The sequence below is a fragment of the Canis aureus genome, chromosome 34 (assembly GCF_053574225.1).
Source record: "Canis aureus isolate CA01 chromosome 34, VMU_Caureus_v.1.0, whole genome shotgun sequence".
Lineage (NCBI taxonomy): Eukaryota > Metazoa > Chordata > Mammalia > Carnivora > Canidae > Canis > Canis aureus.
In genome coordinates, this window is record NC_135644.1 from 16,204,048 (window position 1) to 16,217,334 (window position 13,287).

The 13,287-nt window shown below is 32.3% G+C and overlaps 1 protein-coding gene across 7 annotated transcripts in view; it reads right to left on the minus strand.

Annotated features, from left to right (window-relative positions):
- Positions 1-13,287, minus strand: part of UBR3 (ubiquitin protein ligase E3 component n-recognin 3) — a 225,892-nt gene that overhangs the window by 60,438 nt on the left and 152,167 nt on the right. For 6 of the 7 annotated variants that reach the window (XM_077883157.1, XM_077883152.1, XM_077883155.1 and 3 more), the window contains one exon: positions 9,805-9,890. In XM_077883157.1, coding sequence (XP_077739283.1) covers positions 9,805-9,890 — 86 coding nt within the window. Of the gene's footprint in view, positions 1-9,804; positions 9,891-11,173; positions 11,306-13,287 lie in introns of those variants that run through there. The other variant, XM_077883156.1, reaches the window with a different exon arrangement.

A 13,287-nucleotide genomic window follows, 5' to 3' on the forward strand; every position in this document is an offset into this window, starting at 1 on the left:
TTTTAGTATTTCCTTTCATGATGAAAGTCAATTATCAGGGAGTTTTTCTGATTTAATCAAAAGCATATAAGTTGCAATTTTACTAACTTGTTTTGCATTGAAACTATGGTGGCATAGAAAAAAAATGCTGCAATTTGTCTATTATTCTGACCTCTACCATAATTAAAGAAATACAAACGTTGAAGAAACTTTTTCATCTCTTCTATGTCCTCATTTCTGCAGATGAAGAAAAAGACCCAAAGAAAGGAAGAACCTTGCCTGATCACCTTATTACTTACTGGAAAAGCTAAGAATACAGTTGAAGATTTGCTACTTCCTTGCTATTTCTACCACTCTCGCTCTCCTTGGGGGTTTTTATGATTGAAAGAAAAAATTCCTTTCCACTGTTATGTAAAACTGATGCTGTAACCATGAGGTATCTTCTAAAGCTATTAATACAATATATAACAAGAGTCTTTTGTTGACTTTGGAGCTGAAGAATATCTAATAAGGTACATCTATCTTTGAAAAACAATGCTAGAAATTGCAAGTAACTTCAGTAGGAAACAGAGAATTGGCCAAATAACAATCAATACCTTTCATTATTTATTCTATGTTTTCAAATTTTAGTCTGAGGGCTATCTATCAATAAGAATAAACTCTCATTTAGCAGTAAAAATATTTCTTATACTAAAACAAATATTGACAGTAGTAGATGTAGGATAAAGAGAACCTACGTCATAATCAAAAAGTTAAAAACTAAAACTAATGGGAAAACATTTCTTTAAGTTTTATTTCTTTAAGTAATCTCTACATCCACACGGGGCTCAAGCTCACAACCCCAAGATCAAGAGTTGCATGCTCTTCCGACTGAGCCAGCCAGGCACCCCCAAAAACATCTTAAATATCAACTGTTTGTATGATATTTTAAAAGTTGATTTTTTTTTTAAAGATTTATTTATTTATTCATGATAGACATAGAGAGAGAGGCAGAGACACAGGCAGAGGGAGAAGCAGGCTCCATGCACCGGGAGCCCGACGTGGGACTCGATCCCGGGACTCCAGGATCGCACCCTGGGCCAAAGGCAGGCGCCAATCTTGAATAACAACAGTAAAAAAAAAAAAATAGATAACTTCTTTTCCGGAACAACATGTTTTAAAATTCTAGAACCACATTTATAAAAGCATTTCAGAAATGAGAAACATCACTAAATTTATTTAGAGGTGTACTAGATTTCAACATATGTATAGGAGGCACCACTATCTAGTAGGAGCCAAATCCTTGGTTTGAATCCAAGCTCTATACTGATCATATGTTCTTGGACAAAAAACCTTAGTTTTATTATCTGTAAAATAGGAATAATACCACCTTTCTGGCCTGTTATATAGCAATAATAGTTATAGTAATAGCATATATCTGTAGTGTGTAGGTAGGTGTGCTTACATATATATATATACATATAAAGTTTGCAAGAATAAATTCCAAATAATAAATTTAATATTTCTAAACTTGAGATATCACAATTAAAATCAGAAATTATGGCATTACAAATATCAGGTTTCCACATAAAACTACTCCATAAAAAATATTAAAATATATTTTTTTAAGTCTCTTCTCTCTCTTCCCCTGAACTTTTGGTACTACCCTAGTTGCTTCTCAGTTACTTTTACATGTTCTACCCTAGTTGCTTCTCAGTTACTTTTACCTGTTCTTCCTCTGTTAAACGTTAAAAGGTAACATTCTCCACAAGGAAAGAAAAAGGAGCCCTTCTTTGGTTCACTTTCTTCCCTCTCATTCTGCACATACTACTTCAACAAATTTAACTTCCATGTCTACTTATAAGTTTACAATTCACAAATTTCTCTAGCTCTTCAATGTTCAAAAGGTACCGCAAAATCAATATATCCAAAAATAAACTGATTATATAGCCCAATGTTATCTGGGCTGCAAAGTTCAGTTCTTCTTATAGTTCCTATTTGGGGGAATGATATCACTGCCCTTACAAACACCAAAAAAAACCAAAACCAAAAACAAAAACAAAAAAACAGAAAACAAAAAACCAACCAACCAACCAAACAAACAAAACCCAAAACCAACAAGCAAAACAAAACAAAACACTTGGGAACTCAAATCCAACATCCTTGCCCTCCATAGCAAACTGATTATCAATCCTATAGGTTCTACCTCCTATGATCCATCCTCTTCTGCTTCACTCCACCGCTACATCATTTCTCAACTGGATTACTCAAGAATGCTCATTCAGCTTCATGCCTTTCATTTCACTCTCTCCCAATCCTTGGAAACAGTAAGTCCATCACATTATCTTATAACTGGCTGGTAAACCACTGAAGGAACAGATTTTGAAAGCCCTTCATGAGCTAACCTCTAACTTTTATTTCTTAACCTTCTTTCCTCTTCTTTCCAAGTATTCCCCAGTGTGTCATGTTGTCTCATTCTGTCTCTGCAAGCTGTTCTCTCAGCCTAGAATAGTACATTCTTATTCTCCAGGCAAACTTGATTCATCTTTCAAGAGCTAGTTCAAATGGTCCTCTGTAAAGTTTTCACTAATACCATAACTGAGACAGATGTAACCATTCCTTGCTTTATACATTATCTATACCTTGAGTTAATTCTATTTTATTACTTCTTATATAGTCCTGTAATTATTTTCACAGGTTTTTCTCTCCCGTTAATGGTGAGAGCTCCCTGAAGAAGACCATTGTGTCCTTTCCTCTTTTGTACTTCCTAGGCTAGCGTAGTGCTTGGTATATAGCAGGATTTTGTTTAAGTATGCTGAATATTATGAATGAATCAGCAATCCTATAAAAAAATCATACAATATAAGCACAAAATTCATGAAGGATTTATACTCTTCCTTTTCTGTCATAATGACACACTGGCTCAGTAACCAAGAAGTAGGCCAATTAATCAGCTCTAATTTTATTGCCCCAAAGAGACTAACCTCTCAACTCTAACAACTAGAGCAGTGCTTGACCTATTTGCTCCCACCATCTTCTTCCCCCTGTTGGTTGTTCTGACAACTCACTTGGGACAAAGAATTCTATTTTCTGTAATACCAAATCAACTTCTTTATAACTGTGACAAGTCTAAAGCATTATAATGTGCTTCATCACAAGACAGACATGTCCTTACTAAAACAGAAAACACCACTGAAAGATTGGTTTGTCCTTAAAAAACAAAACAAAACAAAACAAAACAAAAAACACCCTATGACTTAATTATAAGAACTCTTAGCTGGAACAAAAAGGTAAGTTTTAACAATTCCTTCAATCTTTATCAATATTAAAATAACCAGCAATCTAAAACTGGTAGATTACTTCTTAGTAGAACTCATGTCATTAAGACAGAAATATATATTAAGGAGTTGTCCTAATAAAGACTTTCATAAGTTGGTTCCATGTTAAATTGTACCACTGTTAAAATTTACTTATAGTAAACCTTAACTGCGTCTGTGTTTCAGATCATTCAAGATTTTAGTCCTATCAGTGCAGTTATCCCTGATTAAATAACTGTCAATGAAAAAAACAATTAGCCAAATGATTCTCTGAACTACCACAGGGGTGAAAAAAATATCAATTTCTCTATAAATTACCAAAGTAAGGAAATGGTTCTGACCAATTTATCCAAGGTGAATACACTAGGTGTAGGTATACTCCTTTTAGAGTTGAGTCAGCTAACCCTAGTTCCTCTACACACCCAAGAAATTAGCTACAGAAAGATGGGAAAAGGCTCCTCAAATAAAGTCTGGGAACAACTCTAAGAAGAAAGGAAGATCTGCAGCTCTGGTTCCCAAGAAACAGGAAATTCACGTCATGGAGCCACAGGAGCTGACTCATCTTGCCCCATTCCATTCCTCATCACTCCATGTAAGGCAGAGCAGGGAAGAAAGTATCAATCATGGTAGGAATTTTGAAGGGTCAAGAAAAAATTTGGTAATAGGAAAATAATATATATAAAATACTTCAGTTTCATATATAAACTAGATGTTAATGTATATACATAGATGTGTATATATACTTTTGTTTTATTTTGTATCATTTAATTCTTAAGTTAACCACGATAGTTATGTCAGATAGTCAGCACAGCTATCATCATCCCCATTTTCACAATAAGGCAAAAAATTAGGTGACTTTCCTAAAGTCCAAAAGATAACAAACAGGACTAAATCCAGATCTTACAACTCAATGCTCCTTCCAGCACTGTATCCTATGTTGCTTCTAGTCAATGAAGGCACATACAAGTTTGGGGATAAATAAGCAGAGCTTTGCTTAGAAGATGTTTTATTCCCCCATGTGAGCATGGGAAAATGTGAAAGAAAAAAGCTATCTTTAGTACCTTCCTGCTTTCCTGCTTCCCAGAGTTCCCATGTCTCTATTCCCAGGCACATTATGCTATCACTCTCTGGTCACCTCAAGTATCATAGCATTAGTATTAATTTCATGGAACTGTTTTCCTTCTACTTTTAAGGTTTAAATGACTGGCACCCTACCACTTTACATTTACAACATTGCTTGGAACAATATGGGGAGAGGTACAAATCTGCTTTTACACATAGGTAGTAATAGGAAAGGTAAAGAAAACATTGGTTCTTAGGAATCCCAATTTCCTTCTTGCCAAAAAGGACACACTCCATGAATCCAGTTTTTTTTTTTTTAATTTTTATTTATTTATTTGATAGTCTCACAGAGAGAGAGAGAGAGAGAGAGAGAGGCAGAGACACAGGCAGAGGGAGAAGCAGGCTCCATGCACCGGGAGCCCGACGTGGGATTCGATCCCGGGTCTCCAGGATCGCGCCCTGGGCAAAAGGCAGACGCCAAACCGCTGCGCCACCCAGGGATCCCTGAATCCAGTTCTTATTTGAGTACCTCATTTAAAACTGAGGAGCAGGAGTTCTAATCATAGTGCAGAAGAAAGAGATGCCCTGCCCTAAACCTAACAAGATTTGAGGACCCCTATGCCCTGATAGTGAAAATTATTAACTGTGGTACCTAGTTCCTGGAATATACAAATAATAAATTAAGGAAGGTTTGGCTACCTGGCCACAAAACATAGAAACGTCAGAATGGCTTTAAAGAAGAAAGCCACTTCTTTTAGCTCAGATTTTTAAGACATACCCTTATCCCTCTAATCCAGGCCTCCCCAAATTAACAATGTATTTTGCTCCCAATAGATAAACTATATCAATCTTTGGGAATAAATCCCATTCTGATCTCATCTCATCTCTGAACAGGTCAATAGAACATCTGTTAAGCCCTTTAAAAAAAGGCTGAACTAAAAATTAACTTTTATCTTGCATCTGGTCTCCTTACCCACACATATCTGTACACAAATTTGATAAAGGTAGTGTTGAAACAGTAGAAATAGTAACATCAAAATTTATAAGGTATGAAGACCTGACACTGAGTTCTTACAACAATCTTTTGTTTGGGTACAAGGAAGAGAGAATCCATGAGGCAAAACAACTTGCTCCTAAATCATCTGCCTATTCATAAAGAATACAATTAGGAGGCAATTTCTATATTTTTTATATTAATTTACACATTTTGACTGTTATAATGATTTGGTGACCAAATTTTCCACCAAATTTTACGGGGTAGCAAAAAGAATAGAACAAAATTGTGATTCAACTCATTTGTAGGATTCATAATTTTTAAATTTAAGAATAAACCTTAATAAACCATAGATATCAGAATTTTACCACTGTTAGAGAACAAGGTCAAACTACTTAGAAGGAATTTTGTGATCTTACTCAACAATATCTTCATGCAGTCTTACAGTAGGATGAAGTCAACATCAAATAGTACTTCTAACTCTGAAATCAACAAAAATTCATTCTTCAAGCAATTAAAATTATTTTAAATTGCCTGCATATATCTAAGCTGGATTGCTTCCTATAAATAACAAATAGGGGCAGTTATTCACCACATGCATCATTTCTTGATGAGATCATAAATTATATCAAAATTAAGTTAGAGCCCCGCAATGAAAATGTCAAAGGAAAGGTCTGCCATAACCTCTCAACTAAAGTTTGATTTTTAATCTCTCTATAAAATCATGAAATTCATTTGTAATGTGAACTGTGGCTTCTTAAACTACAGTAATATGCAGATAGCCTCAGAACCAAAGATACGGAAAGATGTTGTTTACCTAAAGACAGATATTTTTTAAAAACTATCCTCAATATTAACAATTTATCAAATGACATCTCTTCCCTCCACTCCTACCCCAGCCACTGTTTTCAACAATTTCTACTTGAGAAATACACTAGGATCATCATGGCAAAAAAGTGTTGAAAGCCTGTTAACTTCATTGGAATCTATGGTGCTCCATATCTACCTTCAAATCACTTAAATAAAGAAATTAACTAATTTTAATAAAACATTATTCTTATTAAAAGGTCATGCCTTCAATTTTTGCATCTGTTTTGTCCTACATCTATTGCTAACAAAATTGGTGGTATTTATTAGTGTATATACCAATTTGCAACAAAAATCCTAAATTCACTTATCTTTTATAGTCTTGTTCAAATGCCATGTCATGTTCAAAAGCCTTACTGATTTTACCAGCTAAATATGATCTCAAACAAGGGGGAACCAGTCGTATACTAGTGAAAAATAAAAGGAAACCCAACTGGTATTCAAGAAAGAAGGAATCAGGACTTGAGAAAATATCTGAAGGAGTGGCCCAAAACAAAAATAGGAATCTCAGTGAAAGGTTAACAAAAGAAAATATAAAATCATAGAAGTGTTAGTGGGTATAGCCTGGAAAGATCCCAAGGCAACAGTATATAGTAAGATGTTTTTTACTAAGTCCATGGGTAAAATGTCTTAAAAATTTATGTCCTTTGGGATACTTAAGGGCAAGGGATATGTCTTACATAACTGAATTTACAGTCAGAAGGGCTGGGTTCAAGTGCAAGCTCTGATATTTTCCAGTTGTATGACTTGGCAAGGCAATCACTCTGAGCTTCAGTTTCCTGTTCCATGAAAAAGAGATAACACCTATTTCACATGGTCGTTCCGAAGACTAAATAATTTATGTGAAAGTACTTCACAAACTTTAAAACTACAAATGTAAGGTATTATTAAAATACCATAGTATGCTGCTTTGTTACTTTTACTCATTTTTTACTTTGGAAGATTTCCCAGATACATATTTAGGAATAAACTTTTATTATGATTGGATACTGGTCACTTTACTTCAATACTTAAAAAATTTGAACATGTAAGTGCTGAATGACACTGTTCTACTACAATTTTATTTTATTTTTCAGTATAAATTTGGCCAGTAATATTTTTCGCTTTCATTGTTATAGAAAGAGCAATCTTCTCCCCCTCTCCCTGTATGTGTGTGTACGTATGTGTCTATCCATAAGGATCTATCAGGCATTATTCAAGCCATTCTTGACAAAATTTATGTTTTCTTGACTAACCTTCAATTTTATCAGGAAGTTGTAATGGAACATTATTCCAAAGTGTAAGTTCCATATCATTGGCTTAATTAGTGGAACATTTTCTTACTCTTTCCTCAAAATATTATGAAAAGATAAAAAGACTTTAAAAATGAGATATTTAAGAGGAAACAGAGAGCAATAAATAGAAACAGGAAAATACTGACCTATGAGGAGTCTCTAGAGAAAAGAGAGAAATTTTGTTTAATAATATCATTAAAGTTCTACTAGAAGATGGAAAAAATGAAATACTTGATTTAAGGTCCTAAGACACACCATCAATTTAAGTTCTGGTTTCAACAAATCAGGTTTGAGTTAGGCTTATGTAAATAACAAATATATTAAGTTTATTTCTACATTTGCAAAACAGTGGAATTTTATACAACATATAATATATTCTACATTAGGATAAATAATGCATAAGCAATTGAATAATAAATCATATGGAAAATAAAAATAAAAACCATCATGTCGTACAACCTAAATATATACAACTATATATGTCAATCATACTTCAATAAGGTTGGGGGAAAAAAGGACTAACATAAATCATAAGAAAAAGAAAACTGAAAATCATATTAAATTTAGATTTAGGATGATCTTCATCAGGATCTTTTCTATACCGGCACATTATGATTGCTTATTCATAGAAGAAAATAAAAAGAAAGTGGAAGTAACAATTTAATAATTGAAATTAAAATTAAGGATGATAATTGAAGTAGTTGCTGCTAGAATTTTTTACTACTATTTTTAAGATTCTGAATAAATTCATTATTTACAAGTCTCTGGATAAATTTAAGTACCTCAGAGGAAAAAAAAAATGAAGTAGAGTTTTTTAACATAAAACTGAAATTCCTTTACTAAATACTTTCTAATATAACAGTTTCTGGAATATTAATAGCCAATGCCAAACAACAATTAAGAACAAATTAATAAGAAAAAGTAACTTAAATAAGGGAACTTACAGTTTTTGCTAATTCACACAGTCTAGAAGCTAAAACTCCTTTGTTTTAAAGGAGTTTTAAAATTTTAAAACTTCTCCCTTAAAACATAATACTAAATGACTGAGTATATGTATGGTTTCAGGATATACAAAAGTCAGTAAATACTAAATATTCAGTAAAAAATAACTTCCAAAACCTTACATTTCTAGGAATCAAGTGATAACCCAAAATAAGATATCAAAATCTAATACAACTAGTAAGAATTTTAAAAGTAACTCAGTTGAAACTTCACATAAGTTTGTACCTTAACATTAAAAATTTCAAAAAAAGGTATCTGGGTTGTTCAGTCAGTTTAGCATCCAACTTCTGATCTCAGCACAGGTCTCAATCTTAGTCATGAGTTCAAGCCCCATGCTGGACTCCATGCCCACTGAAAGGCATGGAGCTCACTTAAAAATTAATTAATTAAAAATATAAATAAAGTAAAATAAGTACTTCAGAGCTTTGCTTTGAAATCATCCTAAAATCACATACATATTCTCACAATAATATGAATATTTTTGAAAAATCTGTATGTTGGTAATTTTTAATTACTAATATTTTTAGCACTTAAGAAAATATATTCATTTTTCAGAAGAAAATATTATGTATTTTAAACAATTTTTATTTCCTGTACCAATTATGTTAAGGTAACATTTTAACTCCAGTGATTTGGGACCAATAACTAGCTATACCTGACATTAACATTACCCCTAGTATTCACATTAATTCTCTTGTTGGCTAAATAGTGATAGCTTCAAAATCATGCTCATGAAAAATCTACATTAAGTTCCAAATAAAACTTCTCTCAAACTTACACTTACAAAAAGTATTAAAGAATCATGCTCATTTTACAATATAAAGTATATTCATTAATAAAAGCAAACATCCATAGTTTTAATATATTTTAATGCTCACATCAAAATACAGCACAAATACCTTCATTAATTAACAACAGCACTGTATCTATTACAGGAATCTGTAGGCAACACAAATTATTTATAAAAATATTTTCTTAAATCCAGACAATGTACAACTTTTCTAAAAGAATTTAAGTTTGAAGATAACTTTTTATAGCTAAGAATACTATATTGTTTAATTTTGAGCCAATGTAAATCTGATCTATTGGTATGGAATTTATTCACACTGAGTAATCATAGTATAGAAAGAGCTAAATATTCATATGATTCTATGAAGTATAAGATTAACCATAAAACACATTAATCACCATTAAAACTGAATATTTATAACATAAATAGATTTGAAACTACATCAAAAGATCACTTTGCCTGTATAGGCTTTCAAAAATGACATAATTAAAAATGTTTTTAAAATAAAATGTTATAAATTTAGCACTGTTTACTACTTACTTAAACAAGACCTTTTGCCAGCTGTGCTTGCACCACCTGAACACAAATTGCCTCCCCGATGAATTAATTCAAGTTCCAAATTGGTTCTGTAAGTAAAGCATTTAAATATATCTCAATTAGGCTGAAGCAACACCTTTTAATTTGTGTTACTGATATGTCTGAGTCAACCTAAATAATAAAGTTGAAGAGCTTTATGAATAGCTTACATAATATCTGTAATAATATTTTATCTGATATTTAGAAATAAATATGTGTTCATATTATAACCTTATATGTTCATATTATATGTTCATATTATAACCTGCAAAACTGCACATCATGATATAATTGTTGCGCAATCCCAAATGTTGGCAAATACTAAAAACTGGGCCTTAAGGAAAAGAACAGCAACACATTTCATAAACCTGTACATGAATCTGATGAAAGAGTTTATACCCAACTGTTAGCCACTGAGTGGTTACTGTCATATAAAATACAAGGGCATACCAACTTTCTATCAGAGAAATGGTTATCACTCACTGGAGCTTAAATGGTAACTAGAAATCAATATTACACAAAATCACTAACATCAAAATAGCTTTGAAAAACACATTATCATTAACAGTAGTAGTCTCTTCCATAGACTTCTAAAATTAGTTTTATTAAAGTATACCGTGCAACCACTGACATTGCTAAACATCAATAAAGTTCACATAGGTTTGAAATTATAATATATTTAGCAATTATTAGCTTACAGATTAGTAATAATTAGTAAACTGACATTTTAAAAATCAAATTGATGCAAAATCTAAAGATTTACTCAAAAACAATGAAGTAAAATAGCCAATGAATTTTGCCAGAATACATGAGAATTCTAAGTGATAAAATGCTTGTATTTTTATTTCAACAATATTAATAAACTTAACACACTTTTTTTGCCACAACTAAAACTGAATAAACTAATTTATAACCAAGATATGCATTTGACACTAACAGTGAGATATCCTCACCTTAAAAAAAGAAAAGGCAAAATTTCAAGCTTATTCTGCAAATGAATTCAAGGAAAAATATTATCCTGTGTTACTTAAAACAATTTAACTGGTTTGGGTTGTATTTTTAATATAAAATGTTTTGAAACATTATTTTCGTATATTTACTTATACAAGCAAAGTGTTAACAAAATTAATATTCTTAGGTCTGTACATTCGCCACCCATTTCTAAAGGAATGCTTTAATCCTCTCTACTGGGGTGGGGGAAAAGCAATTTAACATTGCTAATGTTCCTGCTCAGAGCTCCATCTGGTTGCTGCTGATAAGGGCATCTGTGTGACAAGGGAATTTTCCACCCTTCAGGCGATTTGCATTGCTCACTGAACTTCTAAAAACCTACCAGCAAGGAAGCAGGGACAAGGATTTCATATTAGTGGACAGAAAGCGAGCGGAGACCAGCATGTGTTCCTTCATCAAGGGAATATAAATGAGATCAATATATTTTGTTTTCACAAATCTTCTGTTGCCTAATCTGTAGAAAAAAATTAACGGCTATATTCTCTTATAAAAACTAAGATTTCCTAGATTGTACTTTTAAAAGAGCTAACCAGAAACATGATCAATTCTCACAAACAAATGTCAGAACCAGAATGTCAACTTTTTATTTTAGCACAGTTTGCAAAAATATTCATTAAAATATAAATGCATGAACAATTCTGTTTATTCAATCAGCAAATAAAATACGTTAAAGGATGACAAACATGTTATCAGGAATTTGATTTTAAAGAATACTTGAAAGAAAACTACTAAATCTAAATTAATTATTTCAGGTTATGGTTAGAAAGTCTCCTGAAAAACATTCCTTCTGACATTAAAAAAAACGAAACAAAAAAACCCCAAAACAAAAACCCTACCTATCCAAAGGGTTAGTATCATGTAATAATTCAGGACTTTAAAATATCAATGTCAGAAGCCCTAACCCTCAACTTTTCCTTATTTCATTTACATCAAAATTGGCCCTTTGAGACTTGCTAGAGAAAAGAACATACAAAGTATCATATGCCCCCATGTCTGATCTTTCCTCACTGTAGAAAATTTCAACATGATATTCTGTTTCTGCTCTCCTGAATGGATATAAAAATGAAGATTGTTCTCTGAGAAAAGCATACTCTACTTTTTATATTTCTAACACAAATCCATTCAAATTAGTTTGGAAAGAAAAAAAAGAATTAAAAAATCTCTGTAATTGAAACAATAACAAGAAAGACTGCTTAAAGTCTATCTTGGTGCCCATCAACATATGCCATATAAAAATTCCTCTAACTATGCTCCAGCTTCTTTTTGCATGACTAAGGTCTGCTTTCCCTTCTACTCCCCCCTACCCTCCTCTGGTATGAACTTCTATTTTTAGAGCTATAATTTAAAAAACAAATTATGTGTATACACATGTACACACAAAGACACTCAAACACACACTGGTATTAGTGGGTTTAAGGCCCAGGTCTACTGGTTGAGCAAGTTACTCAATATCTCAGAAAGAAAAAATATCTTTGCCCATACCATAGCCTATATTACATAAAACTCACTCAAGCTCTAACTCTTCCAAGAGTTAGTAGAACTAATTCCCTTTTCTTGAGGCAGTAAAGAAACATTACCACATACTTTATATTTCAACTTGTTCATCTTCCCTTTTAAAGTTCTATAGCACTTTTTTTCAATATGATCTTTTTAAAACAAACCACATTCTGTTTTATACAGATTGATATATATTGGCTTTGTCTCTCCAACTAAACTGTAAATTCCTGGAGAGCAGGTACCATTTCAGATAAAGCTTCTAAAACCCTGATGGTACATAGCAAAAGTGCTCAAAAGCACCTTAGGAACTGGCAATCTGTTTGAGTATGAAATCAATAAGATTCTCTTTAGTCCTTGTAGCTTATTCTCTTTCTTTTCTTGACTCGACCCTTCTATTCCCTTAAATCCAGCAGTCAAACAAAAACGGGGAAAGGGGAGGTGCTTTATCAAAGAATTTCTTGGTTTTTAAAAGGATTCATAATTTGGTATTTTAGCAAGCATTCCTTTTATTTTGAACATACTTAGTTTATAAAGTTTAAATGTATAATGCAACTAATGTATAAAGTAAGTTTCACTCACTCTACTGAGCAGTTTGCCCACTGTGACTTAAAGATGTCTCTCCATCTACATCTCAGTTACTTATGTTTCATTTTTTTATCTGTTTCCATGTTTCTCACTTTATACTGGCCAAGTGCCACTCATCGATACCTCTAGCCTATATGTAACCTGAGCCCAAATCCTTGGAAAAATCAATTACTAAAATTAATGTCATTTATTGTTTCAATAAAGAAATAATGAATTGGTATTTAGGTGAAGAAAGCTTTCCTCCCCCAATTAACCTTCCAAAATCCATCTGAATGACTGATATTTGCAACAGACATTTTTTTGGAAATACAATAAAACTTGAATATAGTAATTTTGATTAATTTTATAGAAAGA